Source organism: Rhinatrema bivittatum, chromosome 9 (assembly GCF_901001135.1).
Source record: "Rhinatrema bivittatum chromosome 9, aRhiBiv1.1, whole genome shotgun sequence".
NCBI classification, from domain to species: Eukaryota; Metazoa; Chordata; class Amphibia; order Gymnophiona; family Rhinatrematidae; genus Rhinatrema; species Rhinatrema bivittatum.
In genome coordinates this window covers 200,165,042-200,187,339 of record NC_042623.1, presented here as the reverse complement: position 1 = coordinate 200,187,339, position 22,298 = coordinate 200,165,042, and the positions used below count along the sequence as shown (strand labels likewise).

At 47.2% G+C, this 22,298-nt stretch overlaps 1 protein-coding gene across 4 annotated transcripts in view; it reads right to left on the bottom strand.

Moving 5' to 3' along the window:
* Window positions 1-22,298, bottom strand: part of TRPC1 (transient receptor potential cation channel subfamily C member 1) — a 205,611-nt gene that overhangs the window by 26,142 nt on the left and 157,171 nt on the right. For 3 of the 4 annotated variants that reach the window (XM_029615475.1, XM_029615476.1, XM_029615477.1), the window contains exons 11-12: window positions 17,609-17,810; window positions 6,561-6,755 (exon numbers count right to left, since the gene is read on the bottom strand). The exons of the other annotated variant lie outside the window; for it this stretch is intronic. In XM_029615475.1, the coding sequence (XP_029471335.1) occupies window positions 6,561-6,755; window positions 17,609-17,810 (397 nt within the window). The remainder of the gene's footprint in view (window positions 1-6,560; window positions 6,756-17,608; window positions 17,811-22,298) is intronic. 4 annotated transcript variants of the gene reach the window in all.

Sequence of the window (22,298 nt, the reverse complement as noted above, 5' to 3'; positions counted from 1 at the left end):
AATAAAATGTTTCACGACACAACCTATCTTGTGAAAACCTTTCATTTATATTAAAAATATATAATATTCCAAGATTAATGTTATTGTTATAATTTATGAGTAACAATAATAAAACAAAGTTATTGTGTTATTCAATTTACCTCTTTAATGAGATATATGAGCTTTTGAATATTTGATGTTAATAAAAAAGTCCAAAAGGTCTGCGTAATTTTAAAAGCTGGCCAGTTTCACACTATAAAATTATTGATAGCCTCATTCAACTAATTCTATATGGCTATGAGAGTGAAGTCTGGAATTTATAGGAAGGGACAGAATGTCAATATAAATCCTGCACCTCCAGTTCTGTAACTCTCTGCATCCACTGAAATTCCCCCAAACAATGGAGCTTGGATGTTTCCCTTACAGCTCATCATACTAAAAGATATTTTCAAATTCTGGTGTCACCTCACAGTAACAGCAGCACAAACACCTTCCACTGCCAGGCACATTGTGAACTAACACAAAACCCCGCAAAAAAGACACTCAAAATCTATACTGCAATCCCATCATAACGTAACAGTAATAACACCAAGGACTCAAACAACAATAACCCTACCTGTGAAAAAGCAAGGGTAAATATTAACTGGGTCCTAGAATACCAATATACCACCTACTGAGGAAACAAAACAAACCATATTGCTATAGATCCCTATGCTAGCAGAATCTCTCATCATGGTCACACACACAGAGCAGAGACAGACCCTCACCAAATACAGACTACAAAATAAAGGAGCACAAATTAGACAAAAAACTGAAATGGAAATCCCAAGAAGCCAGACTCTCTGTATTAACAATGGAAAAACAGAACCACCATTCCTCATAAAACATAAAAACAAGAAACATAAAGCATCAGTTATAATAGTAAAACCATACTAATAAAAGAATATTTTAAAACTATTGATAAATAGAATTTCTATTAATTAAAATCATATACATTTTTTACAATTTCCCAAACACCAATAAAATATTTCAAAACAGCACATTTATCACATAACACCCAATAATTAAAACTAATAAGGATTTTAAAAAGCCCCTGCTGTCCATACTTTGGAGCTCTTGATTTCCAGTCACCCTGATATTGTCAAGGATTAGGAGGTTATCCTCTCTCTCTCACACACATACTCACATGTCCATTCTCTCTCACACATACACTGTCACATACATACACATTCATGCTCTTATATCCACCATAACCTCTCGCTCTCACAAACACTGACACACTCTCAGGCTCTAAGACACTCTCTTCCCCTCCACACACACCCCCCACACAAACTCTTACTCCTCTGGATTTTCTCATACACACTCATGCTCTCACTCTCTCTGGCTCCCTCACATACACACACACATACCCAGGCAAGTTCCCAATCATTCTCATACAAACACACACACCCAGGCAAGCTCCCAGTCATTCTCACACACTGAAACTGACCCCCAGGCAGGCTCCCATTCATTTTCATACCACTCCCTCACCATCCCCCAGGCAGGCACACATTCATTCTCACACAGACCCCCAGGCAGGCACCAATTCATTCTCACACACACACACACCCATACACCACACACAGGCAGGCACTTCTTCTCACACATACAAACCCCAGGAAGACACCCAATACATTCTCATACACAGACACACCCTCAGGCAGGCACCCATGCATTCACACGCACTCTACGGGCCCTCAGCTTCTCTCTTACCTCTGGGCCTCCTCTTCACGGGTCGCTGCAGGATGGGCTCTGCAGCGGCCGCCCTGCTCTTCTCGGGCCGATCCGCGGCAGCGGCGGCCCTGCTCTTCTCGGGCCGATCCGCAGCAGCGGCGGCCCTGCTCTTCTCCGGCCGATCCACGGTGGGGACCCTGCTACCGGGCCTCCTCCTCCTCTTCTTAGCTGGCAGCAACAACGCTGCTCCTCTTCTGCACGTGGCCGACGCTCCTCCCCCTTCCTGCCCGTGCGGCTCCTTCAATATTTTTCTTCCGGGGCCGCATGGGCAGGAAGGAGAAGGAGCACCTGCACGTTTAGACGTCACCTTTTTCTTCTGGCCGTGGTGACGTGAGCTCCACCACGGCCTTGCCGATCTTCCTGCCGGCACGGAGCACAGCGATTCTTCAGCACTAAGCCGCCAGCGGGATGAGGTCCACCGGCGGCCGCATTGGCTCCCACTTGCCGATGTGTCACGTGCACCAGTGTCGCGACACACACTTTGGAAAGCTCTGCTCTAGAGGCAATGTAAAAAATATCACATGCGAGGCGTGCCTCGTGTTTTCCAGCATCCAGACCTTTTTGAGCCAGGGCATAAAGCTGACTTTGGAGTTGCTCTGGTAAAGATTCAGAAAACTCCTGGATCCTCTTGAAAAGGTCTCTGTTATACTGAGTCATGTATAACTGGTAAGAGGCAATGCGAGATATGAGCATTGAGCCATGGAGGACACGTCTACCAAAAGCATCCAGGAATTTTTGTTCCTTCCCTGGAGGTATGGAAGAATGAGGTTTTGAACGCCTGATTCAACAACCACAGAGTGATGATCCAGCTGAGACTTTTGAAATCCTGGAGCTGACTGTATGAGGTAAGTTGCATCTGTCTTACGATTGACAGGTGGGACTGAACCTGGGTGTTCCCAGTTTCTCTAGAGGAGGTCAATCAGGATTTCTTGAATAGGTATAGACATTATCTCCTTAGGAGCATCAAGAAACTGGAGTACTTCCAGCATCTTGTGCCTAGAGTCCTCTTCTGTCTGAAGTTGAAAGGGAATGGTTTCAGACATTTCCTTGATGAAATTAATGAAAGACAGATCTTCTGGTGGAGAACATAGTCTTTCATCTGGAGGCGAGGGCTCTGAAGGCAGATCATCGGTATCCTGGGAAGTATCATCAGTCCAAGGATCATAGGGCTGGTCACCAGCTCCTATAGGATCTCCAGAAGGGAGGAATGGTGTTAATCCCGAAGGACCAGACGGCATCGATAGGGGCATTGACGGCATTGATGGAGGCACCGAAGGAACCAGTGACATCGATGGACGAGTCGGTGGTAAGATCCCAGACGGTGGAATGGGTATCAGTGTTTCCTCTTCACTCGATGATAATGGAATCGGAGTAGAAGATACTGGATCCATTGGTGCTCTTGGTGCCAAGGGTGGAAGGGCTCCGATCAACACATCTAGTCTACCCAGTAGCAGTGCAAGCGCTACGGGAATCGGATCGGTGACATGCTCGGGAACCAGCACCGGCGTCGATGGAGGTTGGAAGCCCTTAAGTGCTTTTCTGATGGCCTCTTGGATCATCCGATCCAATTCCTCTCGGAGACCTGGGGCGAGTAACCCCGGCTCCGGAGTAGGAGGCAGGACCTGCGTAGCTGGAGGGTCCACCAGTGAAGGTAGAATTGCAGATCCCTGCACCACCGAAGGTGGGGAACGGGTTGGTGATCCGGTCACAGAAGAGGATGGGGTCTTTTCTGGATGGGGCTTCTTTGTCGGTGGCTCTGTCGATGACAAAAGTTTGCCTGCATCGGCGGACTAAGCCTTACGATGTCGGTGTTGACGTTTTTCATGATCGACTCCGCGGTCCTTTTCTTGAGGAGGCAAGGAGGCGATCGACACTCTTGGAATCATCGATGCCGGTCGGGCAGCAGCGGTGTCCCAGTGCTGATGAGAGATCGATGGAACTGGCTCAGACGAGGTCGAAGCTATCGATGGAGTCGGGTTTTTTGACAGAAACTCCATTTTCTCTAAATGAGCCTTGCGGCCCTTCAGTGTCATTTGGGCACATTTGGCGCAAGTTTGGACATCATGGTCGGACCCCAAACATAAAACACAGACCCTATGCGGGTCAATCAGGGTCATTGTCCGAGAACAGTCGGGGCACAGAAGAAAACCGAACATCATAACTTTGACAACATTTTTAGCCACGGTGCGGTCGATAGCCAGTAGGCCCCAAAGGAATAACTCGACGGGAATCGACCACAACTAGGGTAAAGGCTTACCTTTCGACCGCAGAGTATAGGTATCGATAGGGGGACCCCTATGAATTTTTGAGAGAAGTTCCATGAGAAAAATTCCTGTCAGGAATCTGAAGAGAGCTCCTTAAGCCGTGTGGCTACTGCTGCGCAGAAAAAAGAAGACTGAAGGGGGACCCCTGCTGGATGCAGGGTTGGTGCTGTGCTGGGTATGCCCAGTAGGTGCCAAAGTTCTAGAAACTTTGACAAAAGTGTTCCGTGATTGGGCTCCATCCTGATGATGTCACCCATATATGAGGACTACCATCCTGCTTGTTCTGTGAGAAATCTCCCTGCCTCTCTCCCTATCATGGCTCATAGAATGACTCTTGTCTTTTATTTTTTTTTTTTATACTTTATCAACCAATAAGGACAGATAGGGAAGACAAACCAAATTAAGGCTTTAATGCCCTCTCTTCCTTCTCCTAAGGAATCCCTTATTTACGACATTCCTTTTTTTTTTAATCCTCAGAAGAGAGAGCAGGAAACCCAGAGGAGCAAGTTGAGAGTGAGGGAGAGGGAAAAGAACACAGATCAAGGTCCAGTCAGCCCATTTCCAGAATCTAGAACCTTTCTGATCTGGGGCGGTGCTCAACTGAGTGAAGGAGTACGAAACCTCAGGACTGGCCCTTCCAGATCACCAACCTCTTGAAAAAAGCCTAACCAGGCCTTAGTTCAGAGCTTGGGATGATTGCCAACCATCTACCAGAGATAGAGAATACTGGCAGGCCGAGGACAGCATGAGAGCCTATAAAGAATGACATTAGTGAGTCTGTCAGTCTCTGTCTCCATCTGCTAGTTAGTGGGCATAACCCAGGCATCTAGGTAAGTGTGGCTGGATGATGAGGAATGTCAATTTACTTTTAATATTATCAAGTCTGTTTTAAAGAAAGAAAAGGGGGGACATTTCTTCATTTCCCATTGCACTCAGCCTCCTGCTGGCTGGGAATTTCAGGTCCATCAAAAAGAAAATACTATTTCATACTCGCCAAAACATCTTCTAATTTCATTCACCCAAAAGTAGCTGCCTAATTCAGATGTGTCGCAGAAGGAGAAAAGAAAATAGCCCTCTGAAGGGATAAACAGGAGAAAACCCCAGAACACCTTAAAAGACAGGCTCCAGAGATTTGGCCTGATCTACCTTAAATCCTATAGCAGCAAGGAATCCTGGTCCTGGAGGTTTCCCAAGGGGAGGGAATAACTAGCTAGGCCAGGAGAGAAGAGAGAGCCCCAGGGAAGAGAAGGAGAGTAGAGAAGGCCAATACTGACGAGCCATGAACTGTACTGCTGGTTTATACAATTGGAAATTTTTGTGGAGGAACCTAGTCTTCGGTTTAAAGCCTTGATTTTGATGCTCTAAGGTGGTTTACTATATAAATATTGCATTTTCTTTTGTTTTTTGCTGCTGTCCATTGTTTAAAAAGCACTTGCCATTTTTTGGCTTCTTATGACCAGTACATGCCACTCTCATCTAGAAGCTTTTTGGTTTGAAGAAAGACTTGGTTTAATGGGACTACACACTTTGGGGTAGATTTTAAAAGGTTGCGCGCGGGCGTACATGTGTGTGCACTAACCGACGCGCACACATGTACACCTGATTTTATAACTTGTGCGCGCTGGCTCGTGCAAGTTATAAAATCCGGGGTCAGCGCGCGCAAGGGGGTGCACAATTGTGCACCTTGCGCGTGCCGAGCCGCGCTGCCATCCTGTTCCCTCCCAGGCCACTCCAAAATTGGAGCGGCCTGGAAGGGATCTTCCCTTCCCCCTAACCTGACCTTCCTACCCCTTCTCCTAACCTTTCCTCCCTCTAGCCCTACTCTAACACCCCCCAAAATTTTTATTTTACCTTTTAAGCCTGCCTCTGGGCAGGTGCAAGTTGTGCACACCGGCAGCCTGCCGGCACGCGATCCTCCAACACAGCGGCAGTGGCTGCTCTGTCGGAGGCCTCTGGCCCTGCCCCCGCCCCAGACTGCCCCACCCCGCCCCCGGACCACCCCTTTTGTAAAGTCCCGGGACTTACACGCATCCAGGGGCTTTACGCGCGTCGCAAGGCCTTTTTAAAATAGGCCTGGCGCACGTAAGACAGGTTATGCTCGTAACCTTTTTAAAATCCGGCCCTTTGTGTTTTGATTATGCACTTTGTGGTTTTGAATTATCACAGTGGTTTTAAAAAAAGAAATGGAAACTTTGAAATAACCACATGGAGCAATGCTTATATCATCGCAATGAGGAACATCATAAGAATTTTTATTTTCTAGCAACTGTTCATTGCACAAATGATTGCCCCCACTTTCATTATTATTCATAATATTTTTACCAGCTTTCTCTTTAGTGGGTGATATTATTCTTCTATGGCACTTTATTGCTGTACTTTGCATAGATTAAAATATCAGGCTTTTTCAGCTTTGAAATAATCTCTTACATCAAAATAATCACCTCATTCTGAACTATAGAGCTTATTTTTCAGTCTTTTCTAAATGATCTCACAGCCTGCTTCACTGCTTTAGACTGTGCAGTTGTGATTTTCCAGTAGTCATACCTTTAGGCTATTCTGTCGCTTAACCCTCCCCTTTGATGTATGAGAGCAAATCCATTTCCTGATGCTGTTGAAGAGATAGCAGATGGTTTTGGGAGAAGGAATGATGTTGAAAGGTGGCGGAAGCGTGCATTTGTCATCAAAATAGCTCAGCCACAGCTTGGCCCTGGCAAATTTCCATTCTTTGTCCTCGTGATTCTAGAGTACCAGGAACAGATTAAAATTTGCAGACAATGAATTAGTGATGATGAAAAAAAAACTACTGTGCAACAAATTAGGAGGCCGAAATTCAGCGCCACTTAGTCAGATAAGTGGAGACTTATCTGGCTACGCGGCAGAAGCTAAATATCCAGCTCCGTTTAGCAGTCACGTCCTAACAGGATAAGTATTTATCAGACTAAGGGGTGGGCAGGAAATGGGTGTTTTGGGAAAAAGCAGAGTTGCTTACCTGTAACAGGTGTTCTCACAGGACAGCAGGATGCTAGTCCTCACATATGGGTGACATCATCAGGATGGAGCCCAATCATGGAACACTTTTGTCAAAGTTTCCAGAACTTTGACTGGCACCTACTGGGCTTGCCCAGCAAAGCACCAACCCTGCAGCCAGCAGGGGTCCCTTTTCAGATTCGTCTTATAGTAAAAAGTACATGGGAAAATGAAATAAGAAAACATAAACGAACCCAACTCCGTGGGGTGGTGGGCGGGTTTCGTGAGGACTAACATCCTGCTGTCCTGTGAGAACATCTGTTACAGGTAAGCAACTCTGCTTTCTCACAGGACAAGCAGGGTGGTAGTCCTCACATATGGGTGAGTACCGAGCTGAGGATGCCCGAGCAATGCACCAAATGTATCCAAAGATGTGCAACAGGCACAAGAACTGGGGTGGAATTTGGTAGAGGGCATCCTGAACCCGACCGGGTTGGCGGAAGGATGTTGGTACCTCAGTTTGCAAATAAGTTGCGTAGCACAGACTGGCCGAAGATGGAATCTTGTCTGCCAGCCTTGTCTAAACAATAATGGGCTGCAAAAATGCGAAGAGAGCTCCAGGTAGCAGCCTTATAGACATCAGCAAGTGACACCGAGCATTGGTGCACTACTGATGTTGCCATGGCCCTGACAGAGTGTGCTTTAACACGGTCTTGAAGCGGAATGCCTGCCTGTTGGTAACAAAAGGAAATACAGTCCATTAACCAGGAGGAGAGAGTCTGCTTTCCCACAGGTTTGCCCAATTTGATGGGATTGAAGGAAACAATTGAGTGCATTTCTTGTGGGCAGCTGTACGGTCTAGATAAAATGCTAGAGCACTTTTATAGTCAAGGGTATGCAGAGCCCGTTCTCCTGGGTTTGAGTGGGGCCTGGGAAAGAAGCTGGGTAGTATAATGGATTGATTGATATGAAACTCTGATACTACCTTAGGGTGAGTGCAGAGTGCTACCCTATCATGCAGAAGCTTAGTGTAAGACGGATAGGTAACTAAGGCCTGTAACTCACTAACTCTGCGAGCAGATGTGATCGCCAAAAGAAAAATCACCTTCCAGGTGAGATGGCGGAGATCGCAGGATTGGAGAGGCTCAAACAGCGGTTTCATGAGCCGTCCCAAAACCAAGTTGAGGTCCCATGAAGGGGCCCGGAGGGCACAGTGGAGGTTTAATTGGAGCAAGCCCTTCAAAAAGCGTGTTAAAAGGGGTTGTACTGAAATAGGTACATCCCCAACTCCTTTATGAAGGCGGCTACCGCACTGGCATGTACCCTGATGGAAGAAGTTTGGAGACCTGACTGACAATGCCAGAGATAGTCCAAAAACTTTGGTGTGGAACAAGTGAAGGGATCGATGGACATGGAAGTACACCATACCGTAAACCTGTTCCATTTGTAACGATAAGACTGCCTTGTGGAAGGCTTTTGTGAAGCTACTAGGACACGGGAAACCGGCTCTGAAAGGTTAAGAGGTTGAAGGATTAACCTTTCAACATCCAGGCAGCCAAGGAGAGGGCCTGGAGGTTGGGGTGACGAAGGCAGCCGTTGTTCTGAGTGATCAGAAGCGGCTCCTTACCCAGAGGAATGTTCCGATGTACTGATAGGTCGTGGAGAATTGGAAACCAGACCTGGCGTGGCCAATGAGGGGCTATGAGAATCATTAGTCCCTTGCCCCTTTGCAACTTCACGAGAGTCTTCGAAATGAGTGGAAGTGGCGGGTACGCATAAAGGAGACCGCTGGCCCACGAGAGGGAGAAAGCGTCTCTTGGTTGAAGGTCTTGGCTGCGAGTGAGAGAGCAGAAGTTCCCTACTTTGCAGTTGTGAATTGAAACAAAGAGGTCTATGTGAGGGTAACCCCAACGTTGGAATATGGAGTCCGCTACAGTGGGGTTGAGGGACCACTTGTGCGGTTGAAAAGTGCGACTCAGCTTGTCTGCCAACACATTGTCCACTCCTGGCAAGTAGGTGGCCCTGAGGTACATTGAGTGGGAAAGGGCTTCCGCCCATATCTGTGAAGCTTCCTGACACAGGAGGTAGGAGCCCGTTCCCCCTTGGTTGTTGATGTACCACATGGCCACCTGGTGACTGTTTGAATCAGGAATACATATCAAGCGCAGTTCACTGCTTCAACGGCAGGGGGGAATGAAGTAAAGAGGATTTATATTCAGACAACCAACAAGGACTGAATTGCACAGGCAGGGTAAACAAGCATGGAAGTAGCTTGCTTATTATGGCGGTTACTACCCCAAACCAATTAACTAGATACTTCACTTAGATGCAGCTCCAGCACTGCTCTCTACATCAGTGGTGGGGGTGGAAGGGAATTGGAACCAAAAAGTTACCAATAAGGGCCCTGACTTCAGCGGTCAGAGTAACAGATAAGTATGAAAACAATTAGGTCTGAAAGCTTGCTGGGCAGACTGGATGGGCAGTTTGGTCTTCTTCTGCCATCACTTCTATGTTTCTATGTGATCCTGAAAAGCCCTGAGAGCATATCTGATTGCACGAAGCTCCAGGAAATTGATTTGGTGTTTGGCTTCCTCTGGAGACCAAATGCCCTGAGTTTGCAGGTTTGCAACATGTGCACCCCAGCCGAGGTTGGAGGCATCTGCTGTCAAGGTTATTTGAGGTTCTGGAGCCTGAAATGGAAGGCCTTGAAGCAGATTGGATTGGTTTATCCACCAAACCAGCGATAAGCGGAGCTGGTTGGTGATGTGGACAATGGTGGACCAGGCTGAGAAGACTGAATCCACTGCGATTTTAGAGTCCACTGCATTACTCTCATGGCCAGGCGGGCCATGGGAGTGACATGCACCGAGGAGGCCATATGACCCAGTAAGATCAGAAAGTGACGTGCAGTTGAGTGTTGTCGAGACTGCAGTCTATTTGCCAGAGAAGTGAGGGTGAAAGCTCGATCCTGAGGTAGGAAGGCTTTCACTTTTAGAGTGTCCAAGTCGGCACCTATGAACATATGGGAGCTGATGATGAGAACTAGCCTGGATTTTGGATAGTTTATGAGAAACCCTAGGGAGATCAGGGTATGGCACGTGAGATGTAGAGACGTCAGTGCAGCTTGCTGAGTAGGAGCCCTGATCAACCAACCGTCGAGATAGGGGTAGACATGGACACTTTGACTCCTGAGAAAGGCAGCTACCACTACGAGGCACTTGGTGAAGACTCGTGGGGCAGATGCTAGGCCGAATGGTAATACCCGATACTGGAAGTGTTTTGGGCCTACTAAGAAGCGCAGGAATCTGCGATGTGATGGAGTAATTGAAATGTGTGTGTAGGCATCCTGGAGATCTAGAGAGCAGAGCCAGTCTTCCCTTTGGAGAAGGAGAAGAAGAGAACCCAAGGTCACCATCTTGAACTTTTCTCTTTGTAGGTATTTGTTTAAGGTGCGAAGGTCCAGTATTGGGCGAACACCACCTGACGTTTTTGGTATCAGGAAATACTGGGAATAGAAACCCTGCCCCTGTTGGCGGAGGGGCACTGGTTCTATTGCTCGGGACTGGAGGAGGAGGGAGACCTCCTGCTCCAGGAGCAGTGAATGGTCAGATGTTCCCCACGTCAGCCGAGGTGGGGAATCCGGTGGAACAGAGAGAAAGTTGAGGTGGTAACCTTGGGTTATTACAGCGAGTACCCACTGATCTGTGGTGACTGTGTGCCATGGTTTGGAGAAGTGGCACAACCGGCCTCCGATGGGAATAGCCGGAAGTAGAGGCTGGGTACTGCTCTCTAGGAAGGAGTCAAAAGCCAGACACTGGACCTAGCTGGGGGGCTGGCTGTGACTTCTGAACTCGAGGTTCCTTGGATTGGCCTTTTTGGTAAGGCTTAGAAGCTCGAGCCCTGGACGCCGGGGGATAGAATCTCCTTTGCCAGTAGAATTGTCTCTTGGAGTCTCTTCTAAAAGATCGTTTGGAGGAGGAAGAGAGATCAGAAGGCAGTAAGGAGAGCTGGCACAGAGTTTCTTGGTGGTCCTTGAGCTGAGCCACTGCTTCTTGAATCTTTTCTCCGAAAAGATTATCCCCAGCACAGGGCAAGTCAGCTAACCTGTCCTGTGCTTCTGGTCTGAGGTCTGAAGACTTTAGCCAGGCCCATCTTCTCGCACTAATTCCTGCCGCCAAAACTCTGGAGGCGGTGTCGAAGATGTCATATGCTGAACGTACTTCATGTTTGGCAGCATCTAGACCCTTTTGTGCTAGGGCATGAAGTTGGTCCTGGAATTGCAGAGGCAAGGCTTCAGCAAATTCCTGAATCTTCGTAAACAGGGCCCTATTGTACTGGGTCATGTATAATTGATAGGAAGCAATGCGAGAAATGAGCACTGACACATGAAATACTCGTCTTCCAAACGCATCCAGAATTTTCTGTTCCTTTCCTGAGGGAATGGAAGAGTGGAGTTTGGAGCGTCATGCCCTCTTCTGGGCTGACTCCACAACTACTGAATGATGATCTAGTTGAGCTCTCTGGAAGCCAGGGGCTGGCTAAACTAGATAGGTGCCATCTTCTTTACGGTTGACAGGGTGCCACAGAGCCTGGGTGCTCCCAATTTCTCCTTAGGAGCACCAAGATACTGTAGAAGTTGTAACATCTGATGCCTAGAGTCCTCTTCAGTCTGAAGCTGGAATGGAACTGTTTCAGACATTTCTTTAACAAAGTTGATAAAGGGATAAAGGACAAGTCCTCTGGAGGAGAACGCTTCCTTTCATCAGGAGGAGAGGGTTGTGAAGGCAAATCATCTGAATCCTGGGACGAATCATCGGTCCAGGGATTGTATGGCTCATCATCAGCTCCCATATGTTCATCAGAAGGGAGTAACAGTGTTATTCCAGAAGCTCCGGGCGTAGGCATCGACACCCTTGAAGGTGGAATCGAAGGCATCGATGGAGGTATCGAAGGCATCGATGGGGGCATCAATGGAATCGGTGACATCGATGGATATGTCGGTGGTAGCACTCCGGAGGGTAGAATGGAGATCGGTTATTCTTCTTCTTCTTCCGATGACAAGGGTATCGGTGAGGAAGGAATCGGAGCCATCGGTTCCCTCGGATGCACTGGTGGAAGGGCACCTATTAACTTATCCATTCTTGCCAATAGCGGTGCAACACTATGGGCATTGGATCGGTGGCTGGAGCTGGAACCTGCACCAGCATCGATGGAGGTTTGAACCCCTGGAGTGCTTTACCGATGGCCTCTTGGATAATCTGATCCAATTCCTCACGGAAACCTGGGGCATGGATACTCGGTTCCAGAGTAGGAGGCAGCACTGGCATAGTCGGAGGGTCCACCGGTGAAGGTGGAATCACGGATCCTGGCACCTGTCCAGGTGGAAAACGCCTCGGTGACCCAGAGACAGAAGAGGATGGGGCCTTTTCTTTTTCAGAACTTCTTTGTTGGTGGTTCAAATGACGTCGATGCCGAGGGCTTGCCTGTATCGGTAGCCTGAGCTTTTCGATGGCGGTGTCAATGTTTTTCTCGATGTTCTCCTCGGTCTTTCTCCTGAGGAGGAACAGAGGGGGTCGACACCCGCGGAGTCGTTGAAGTCGGTCGGGCAGCAGCGGTTTCCCAGTGCTGGCGCAAAGAAGACGGCACTGGTTCAGACGACGTCGAAGCTATCGATGGAGTCGGGGGTTTTGGCCGAAAGAGAAGTCCCATCTTCTCCAGCCAAGCCTTGCGACCCTTTGGTGTCATTTGGACACATTTAGTGCAAGTAAGGACATCGTGGTCGGACCCCAAACACATCACACAGACCGTGTGAGGGTCAGTGATGGACATCGTTCGAGTGCAGTCAGGGCACCAATGAAAACTCGATGCCATGGCCTCCACAAAATTTAACCACGGTGCAGTCAATGGCCGGTAGGCCGTGAGGAAAAACTCAACGGGAATCGACCGCAAGCAGGTAAAAAACTTACCGTTCGACCGCGGAGCAAAGATATCGATAAGGGGACCCCTTTTTTGAAAATATTGATGAAGTTCCATGAGGAAAAAGTCCTGTCAAGAATCTATGAAGAGCTCCTTAACCCGCGTGGCTCCTGCTGCGTGGAAAAAAGAAGACTGAAGGGGGACCCCTGTAGGCTGCAGGGTTGGTGCTATGCTGGGCATGCCCAGTAGGTGCCAGTCAAAGTTCTGGAAACTCTGACAAAAGTGATCCGGATTGGGCTCCATCCAGATGATGTCACCCATACGTGAGGACTACCATCCTGCTTGTCCTGTGAGAATGCTATTTATCCAGTTAACTTAGCTGGATAAGTTAGACCTGCACAGTAGCAGGTCTAAAGTTAGTCAGAAAGACTTTTCCAGCTAATGAATTTTTACAGGGATATTCAACAGCTTATTATGCTGCTGAATATCTCTTGTATGTTAGCTGGCTAAATCATCTAGATGGTTATCTTTAATGATCTACCCCCAATATTTTACTACAGTACTATCACTCTTTGGCATGCAAAGGATTTACTATAAATGTAAGTCTGCTTTGCTAAATAAACAATGAAAACAGACATTTATATTTTTACAACAAAGAATTTTGAGGCTGATGTAATAAGCCACACTAAGCCTACCATGGGTTTTTACTCATGTTTTAGTATGAGTTTTTCAGTGCTAACCTACTCGGAAGCAGGTCTAAAGTTATCCAGCTAACTCTCAGGCCAAGGGACCATATAACTCCAATTTTAATCTCCCTATATTGGCTCCCAATTGAATATCGCATTCAATTCAAAGTGCAGTGTACTCTATACAAAGTAATTTATGGAGACCAAAGAGACTGGTTAAAGGCGGCTATCCGGCTACACACACCACAAAGAAACCTCAGATCAGCAAATAAAGGCCTTTTATATCCCATCTGTAAATTCTGCCAGGTTAAGTCAAGTTAGAGAAAAAGCCATTTCATTAGCCGGTCCAAAGATATGGAATGCGTTACCCACTGAGATAAGATTGTAATCAGATTTTAAAATTTTTAAAAGAAACTTAAAAACATGGTTATCTAGCATAGGTTACAAGGAATGTGAAAGGAGGTAGCCCAAAAAACACCTATCGTTTTCTTTTCTTTGATCCTTTCACAACCATTTTCTGTTTATTTTATTCTATTTTACTTTTATGTGCTTTTACGCTAGAATCTTGGTATTTTATCCTTTATTTATTAACACTACATTTTAAATGTTACTAATGTGCTTTATGCTTGAGTTTTTTGTACCTTTTATCCTCTTATTTATTCTTATTAAGACTGACTTCTTTAATTTTATGTAATCCTGTATTTTACTTTTAATTTGTAAACCGTTGTGATGGCATGTCTGAACGACGGTATAGAAAAGTTGATAAATAAATACATACATAAATAAATTAATTAATTTTTGTGTGCTCTGGCTAGCGCACAGGTTAACTCACAGTTGCACGCATGTCCATTACCCAATGCAGTAAGGGGATCAGCGCATCCAAACCAGCGCATAGCTAATAGCACTCATCACATGTAAATGTCATGTTGATAAGGTTATTAGCTAGTATCCCTGATGTAAAAAATAATAGTGCGCCTGACGCTCACATTTTAACCTTCAAAAATTAATGACAGCCCAGGAGCTGGCATTAAGTCTTCAGCTACCCCCAAAACCTGCATAGAGAAGCAGAAAATACTGCACAGAAAGCAGAAAAAAGGAAAAAAAAAAAGGTCTTGACGGCAGTCAAGAGAGGTGAATATGTGCGTGGTAAAAAATGGACACCCAGTTTGGCCACACATTTTTTTGCATGCAGTTTATCGCATCAGCCTGTTAGCCGGATATATGTGATATTCAGCTAGGTTAGCTGGATAACACAACTCCTCACTAGAACATTCCTGGAATGCTCTTTCGTTATCCGGCTATAATTTAAGTGGCTACATGTGCCTATTTTGCCATTCAGATGGATAATTTTTTAATTATCCGTCTAAATGGCTTTTGAATATGGGCCTCAAAAAATAAATAAAAGAAAATATAAGCTTTCTGGGGAAAGCATCTACAGCTAGATGAACAAAGCATAGACTGTTTGGATGGGTACCAATAGCTGAACAGTACACACTTTTGGCCTGATTTTAAAAAGCATTTATACACTTTTAAAAGCATTTATACACTTTTATAACATGCGTGCGCAGCTGCACGCATGTTATAAAATCCGGGGTCGGTGCGCGCAAGGGGTTGCACACTAGTGCACCTTGCACACGCCAAGCCCTAGGGGAGCCCCGATGGCTTTCCCCATTCCCTCCGAGGCCGCTCCAAAATCGGAGCGGCCTCGGAGGGAACTTTTCCTTCGGCCCCCCCCCCACCTTCCCCCTCCCTTCCCCTATCTAACCTGCCCCCCAGCCCTACCTAAATCCCCCCACCCACCTTTATTTCGTTAGTTGCGCCTGCTTCCGGGCAGGCGTAGGTTGCGCGCGCCGGGCCCAGCAGCAGTGGAGAGGCCTCTGGCCATGCCCACCCCCGGACTGCCCTGCCCCGCCCTTTTTTTCAAGACCAGGGACTTGCGCGCATCACCGGGCCTATGCAAAATAGGTTCGGCATGCGTAGGCTTTGAAAATCTGCCCCTTAAAATTCAGTTTTACCTGTATAAATGCATTTTATGCACATAAATGGCTTTTTAAAATTGCTACAATTGTATGTTACAGTTACACATGTAACTTTTAAATTACCTCCCTAAAGCACTAACAGGCTTATTTTAAAACGAGCGCATATGTACCCCAACACATACATATTGGTGCACGAGCAGAGATATGCTAGAATTTTAAATCAAGTACACACTTGCACGCATATGATTTCAAATACGCCTACCACTCGTAAGTATGCTGCTAATTTTAAGAAGTTACTCAAGCAAACCTACTTTGTGTATCTTCCATAGGACTTTGCTGGCTTTAACATGCTATGTAAGTGGATTTTAAAACATGCTCACACGAGGAACATTCCCAGTTTTTACAATTAGTCCATAGTCAATCTCGAGGTAATCCAGACACCTCTGGTTCTTCATCCTACACACCCAGTTTACCCAGACACCTCACCCTATCGTGTAAGCCTATAGTATAATGGGAGATCCACAGACTTAATTATCAGGAGCAGCAGTAAAGTTACATAGCTAACAAGCCACCGTACATTGCAACCTCCGGTTTTAAATACAGAGTTACACACTTAACAACTGGACTCATCCCTTTTCTGCCCCCTTATTTTTTTCTCACGCACATGCATATACATGTATAAATCATGGCTTTTAAAATCTGTGTTGCTCACGCACGGCCCACAAATGCATGTATGTGAGCATTTTAGCAAGAGCAATGCTTTTAAAATCGACATTCGTGTGTGTATTGTCCAGCTGTTGATAAAGAAAACCTGTGACTAGTGCCTTCCTCAGAGAGCTTATATTGGAAATTTAACTCCTAGGTATGAGGTGGAGTACTCACATTTCTGGTGGCCAATGTTTATGGTTGTGCCCAGGTTGGTGCTGCACCTCAGACCTAGGAAAGTCTTAAATTTCCAACATAAATTTTCTGAGGCTGGAAGCTGTATAGATGAACAATGCGAAAGCTCTCTAGGGAGGGCAACTACAGCTGAACAGTATGCCAAAGTCAGGATGAACACCACCAAATGCATACTATTCAACTGAAAGTGCCTGCCCCAGAGAGCTTATTCTGGAAATGTAACTCTTTTTTGGTCCGAAGTGGAATAAATTCACATTTCTGTGGCTGAAGCTATTCTATTGTTGTGCCCAGTATGGTACAAACAGCTAGACACTACCACATGGGCACAGCAATAGACTGTCATGGCCATCAGAAATGTGAGTTAAAGTTTACTCTACCTCAGACCAAGGAGTTAATAAAACACACAAGTAAGAAGGTAAGTGCTTGAAGTTGGAAGAATTGTGACCAAAACGGCTTTGCATGTAAGACTGGCACTGGGCACCCCACTTGGGCACAATCTCGCATGCAAGACCATTTGACCAAGGCATGCCAAATTAAATCAAAGGGCAAGCTCTCTGGAATGGGCAACTATAGCCATTAGGGTTACACAGCACAAAAGTGCATATTCTTCTGCTATAGGTGCCTTCCCTAGAGAACTTATCTTTGATTTCCCTTGGCATGCCTTGCCCAAATAGCCTTGCATGTGAGATTGTGCCCAAATTGGAATACATAGTACCAATCTCCTTCCAACTTCAAGCACGTACCTCCTTACTGCTGTTTTAAAGCACTTTTCTGCATTAGTGTAATTTTCAAGCTAACATTTTAGCGCATTTTCTTCATTTAGCGAGCTTTTTTTTTTTTTTTTACTTCTGCTCGATTTGCATCCCCTTAGCTTAATGCATTCTGTGGGGACCCCTGTTTTTAATGCATGTGTTAAGTACAACCTATGCTAACATTTAAATCCAATTTTAGCATAGGTTTTATTACATCAGCCCCATTTATCTCATTATTTCACCATCTACTTTTCTAGTTGTAACAAAAGCATGCATGTTAAATGTGACCAAAAGAAAAAAATCCAACAAAGATCTTAATTCTAAAGTATTTGAATTATTTAAATTATTCATACACAACAGAGATTCTTAGGATAATCTGGAAAACCACTTACAGCGATCAGCTGAAAACTTTTATGTAACATTGCTACCAGTAACTTAGTGAGAACAATCACGACCACAACGTTATATGTGCCAACAATAAATGCTCCCACAAAGGACTGCAGTTCTTCACCATAGCTGATCCTGGTGACAAACAGTGCAACATGTGCAAGGGAGAATATGTACCAGAAGAGAGCATAACATGTACCAATAAACCTGGAAAAAGAAGACAAAACATAAAAACAGACTGCATAAACTTATGCATATCCATTCAAAAATAATCATTTAAAATAAATGTAAATGTTATTCCCAGTTTACTATAATACTTGCAATCACTGTTTTGAATGGTCTACTTTCAGGCTAATTCTTATTGAAAATATATAACATCTTTATACTATTTATTTCCCTTTGTGCCAGAGTTATCTGGGACTACTATCTAGTACACAAGTGACCACTGAAGAGAGGTAAAGGAAAATTAGTTCTTACCTGTTAATTTTCGCTCCTGTAGAACCACGGATAAGTCCAGACCATGGGTTGAGCCTCCTGTCCAGCAGGTGGAGACAGACCAAAACTGAAAGGGTATCCTATATGAGGACAGAGCCTACCCTGTAGCCCTTCAGTATAACCATTGTCAAAGCAGAGAAGATAAACACCATGGAACAAGCAAGTAACAGAACTCGAACAAACAAGAGAACTCTGAAAATTTTCAACAAGAGAAAACAGTGGATGAATGAATGAACTCCGTGCATGGACACTCTTGCATGAATGCCCACAATCATCACATGGATGCTTCTGGTGCCTCCTATGAAGGAACACATAGAATAAGGATCTTCGAGCAGACAGGAAGATAGAAAGGGAAGGGCGTCTGGACTGATCCGTGGTACTACAGGAACGAAAATTAACAGGTAAGAACTAATTTTCCTTTCCCTGTACGTACCCGGATCAGTCCAGACCATGGGATGTACCAAAGCTTCCCTAGATAGGTTGGGACCTTGACAGGCCCGCTCGAAGCACCTGCCGCCCAAAGGAACCAAAAACTGGCGCCTGAACATCAAGGTGGTAATGTCGAGCAAATGTACGCAGGGACTTCCAAGTAGCTGCCCTTCATATCTCCTGCGGGGAGGCCGACTGGCTCTCCGCCCAAGAAGCCGCCTGAGAATGCAGGGAATGAGCCTTAAGGCCCTCCGGGATCGGACATCCCAGACAGATGTAAGCCGACGAGATTTATTTTTTTTTAATTTTATTTTTATTTATTTAACGGTTTTATATACCGACATTCATCAAAGATATCACATCGGTTCACAGCGTAACAAGAAACTAGTGCCAGTGGCGGCGCTTTACATCGAACAAGTTTAACATAATACAGTTAAAAAATATTGGAACATAATAACTAGAGCATGAGGAAAGGTAGGGGAAGTAAAACATTAAACTAAAATTAGAATAACATGATTACAAGATGGTAAAAGAAGAGAAAAAAGGGGGGGAGAAGTGACAGAAGAATAAAATTAGATTAGTGAATTATTGTAAGCGAAGATAGCAGGTATATACAAAATGTACAATTATAGGGAATAATATAAAATAACAATAGTTCAGGGAAGGGGTGAGGTGAGAAGGGGGGGGGAGAGGTAGGGAATGGAGGGGGGAAGGGTAATACAGATCACTTCCTTAAACCAGTCGCGTGGCCATGGAAGGGCTAGGGCATCCACCCCTTCTGAGCAGTGTTCCCGCCAGTGGCTGAAGAACCGGGGAGCCTTGGCATTGTTCAGAGTTGCCATCAAGTCCAGGTGCAGGGGACCCCACCTGTCGATGATTAGCGTCATGGCATCGTTGGAAAACTCCCACTCGCCTGGATCCAGATGCTGACGAATTAAGAAGTCGGCTTGCACATTGTCATTGCTTGCTATGTGAGAAGCTGCAAGGCAGTCCAGGTGCCACTCCGCCCACGCGCGAAGGCAACTTGCCTCGAGGGCCACCAGTCGGCTCCTGGTGCCCCCTTGGTGATTGATGGATGCCATGGTGGTTGAATTGTCCGAGAACACCCGGACCGCCCGTCGCCGAAGTAGTGGGAGAAATTCCTTGAGTGCTAGACGAACCGCCCGGGTCTCCAGGTGGTTGATGTGCCAGCGAGACTGGGTTGGGGACCAGTTCCCTTGCGTGGTCTGAGACTGGCAAACCGCTCCCCAACCAGACAGGCTGGCATCCGTCGTGACTACCGTCCACTGCAGGGTCCGAAGGGACATTCCACGGAAGAGGTGCTTGAGAGAAAGCCACTATTGTAATTCGCTGATAGTACAGTCTGAAAGCGGGAGCTGCATCTGAAACTGTTCCGATACCGGCTGCCAATGGGCCAGCAAAGCTCTCTGTAATGGTCGCATATGTGCAAACGCCCAGGGGACCAGGTCGATCGTGGAAGCCATGGTCCCCAGGACCTGCAGATAATTCCACGCCGTGGGGAGAGGCATGGAGAGGAAGCTCTGTAGCTGATCCATCAACTTGAAAGCTCCCGAGTCCGGTAGAAAAACCTTGCCAACGCGGGTATCAAAGCGAGCCCCCAGGAACTCCAAGACCTGGGTCGGATGGAGAATGCTCTTGGAAAAATTGACTATCCATCCTAGGGACAAGAGAAGAACAAGTACACGGTCCACCGCCTGGTGGCATAGGGTCTCCAACTTGGCCCGGATTAACCAATCGTCCAAGTACAGGTGGACCAGAACACCGTCCTTCCGAAGGGCTGCTGCCACCACCACCATCACCTTGGTAAACGTGCGTGGTGCCGTGGCGAGACCGAAGGGCAGGGCCCTGAACAGGAAGTGCTGACCCAAGATGTGGAACCTGAGAAACTTCTGATGTTCAGGACAGATCGGTATATGCAGGTAGGCCTCTGTCAGATCGAGTGAGGCCAAAATTTCCCCAGGATGGACCGCCGCTATCACCACCCGAAGGGTTTCCATCCAGAAATGGGGCACCTTGAGGGCCTGGTTGACCCTCTTGAGATCCAGGATGGGACGTAAGGAGTCGTTCTTCTTCGGGACCACGAAGCAGATAGAGTATTGGCCGGCGCCGCACTCCGCCACCGGAACCGGGCAGATGGCCCCCAGCCTCTGGAGTCTGATAAAAGTCTGAGTCACCATGGCCCACCTCCGGTAGCCGCACGGAGAAACCATGTACAAGTCCGAGATGTCGCGAGCAAACTCTAAAGCGTAGCCTTTGTCTATTGTTTCGAGGACCCACTGGTCCAACGTGATCTTGGCCCATTCCTCCACGAACAGAGACAAATGACCACCTAAGTTGGGAACGGAGTGATGGGCCGGCGGATTCTCATTGGGAGGTGGGCTTGGGCGCAGGACGGTGGGTAGTGACTTCTCGAAAGGGCCGATGGCCTCGAAAGGACTAGGGCCAAGAATTTCCCCTAGAGAAGGCGCCCCTAGCTCTTGGGTTATATCGGCATTGGCGCCGGAAGCGGGTACGAGTAAGGAAGAAGGATCTAGCCTATTTCGGGTGGTCCTCAGGCAACTTATGGACGTTGATCTCCCCCAAGGATTTAATAAGCTGGTCCAGATCTTCGCCAAAGAGCAACTTACCTTTAAAAGGGAGAGTTCCCAGCTATGACTTAGAAGACGAATCAGCCGCCCAGTGTCGGAGCCAAAGGAGCCTTCTGGCCGAGACCGCCGAAGCCATTGCCTTCGCCTGCACCCGGAACAAGTCGTATAGGGCATCCACCCCATAAGCTATGGCGCCTTCCAACCTGTCAGCCTGCTCTGCCTCTGCAGACGGGAGGTCTTGGGTGCTGAGTAATTGTTGGACCCACCTAAGGGCTTGCCCACTGCATGAGACTGCTGCAGATGGACGCCCAAACACCCAAGGCCAGGATTTCAAAAATGCGCTTGAGATAGATTTCCAGCTTACGATCTTGGACGTCCCTCAAGGCCGTAGCCCCCACTACCGGGATGGTAGTATGCTTAGTGACCACTGTCTCAGAAGAGTCCACCTTAAGCATTTTCAATAACTCTAAACACTCCTCCGGAAGGGGATAAAGCTTTTCCATGGCCCTCCCGACGCGGAGGCCCGCCTCGGGGTCCGAAGAAGCTGGCATTGCTGTCGAAAACTCATCCACCGGGGTACAGTCAATCCCCAATTCCTGGGAGATGAAGGGGAGAAGAGGCTCAAATTCCTCCCTGCGGCAAAGACGGAGGAACTGGGGGTCATCCCCCTCCGGGGGGGGGGGGGGGGGCGTCAGCTGAATCTGGGTCCTGGTCCGGATCCTGGGCAGGCAGGGGGCGGGAGGGTCCGGTGGAAGAGACGGTGGGGGGGGGAACCCCAGAACCACACGGACCTGGATCGCCCCCTGCCCGTCAGGAACCGCAGGGGAGGGAGGGACAGAGAGCCGAGGGACCTTAGCCGGAGGGGGGGGCCGGAGGGAGGGCCGGAGGAGGGGCCGTTTCCTCCTGCAAACTTGCTAAGTAGGATTTGTGCAGCAAAAGCACAAATTCAGTGGAAAAACGGGTCCTAATACCCCCGGGGGGGGGGGGGGGTGGGAGTGGGGGGGTCTGGATCTGGAAGAGAAGAGTGTGCGGGGCTCAAATCGGGGGGGGGGAGGCATTGAAAAAAATCAGGTCCGGAGCTTCAGGGAGCTCCAAGAAAGAAGCTGGAGAAAAACCCAAAATGGCCACCGTTCCCACTGTTTGACGGCCCGGGAATGGTGGG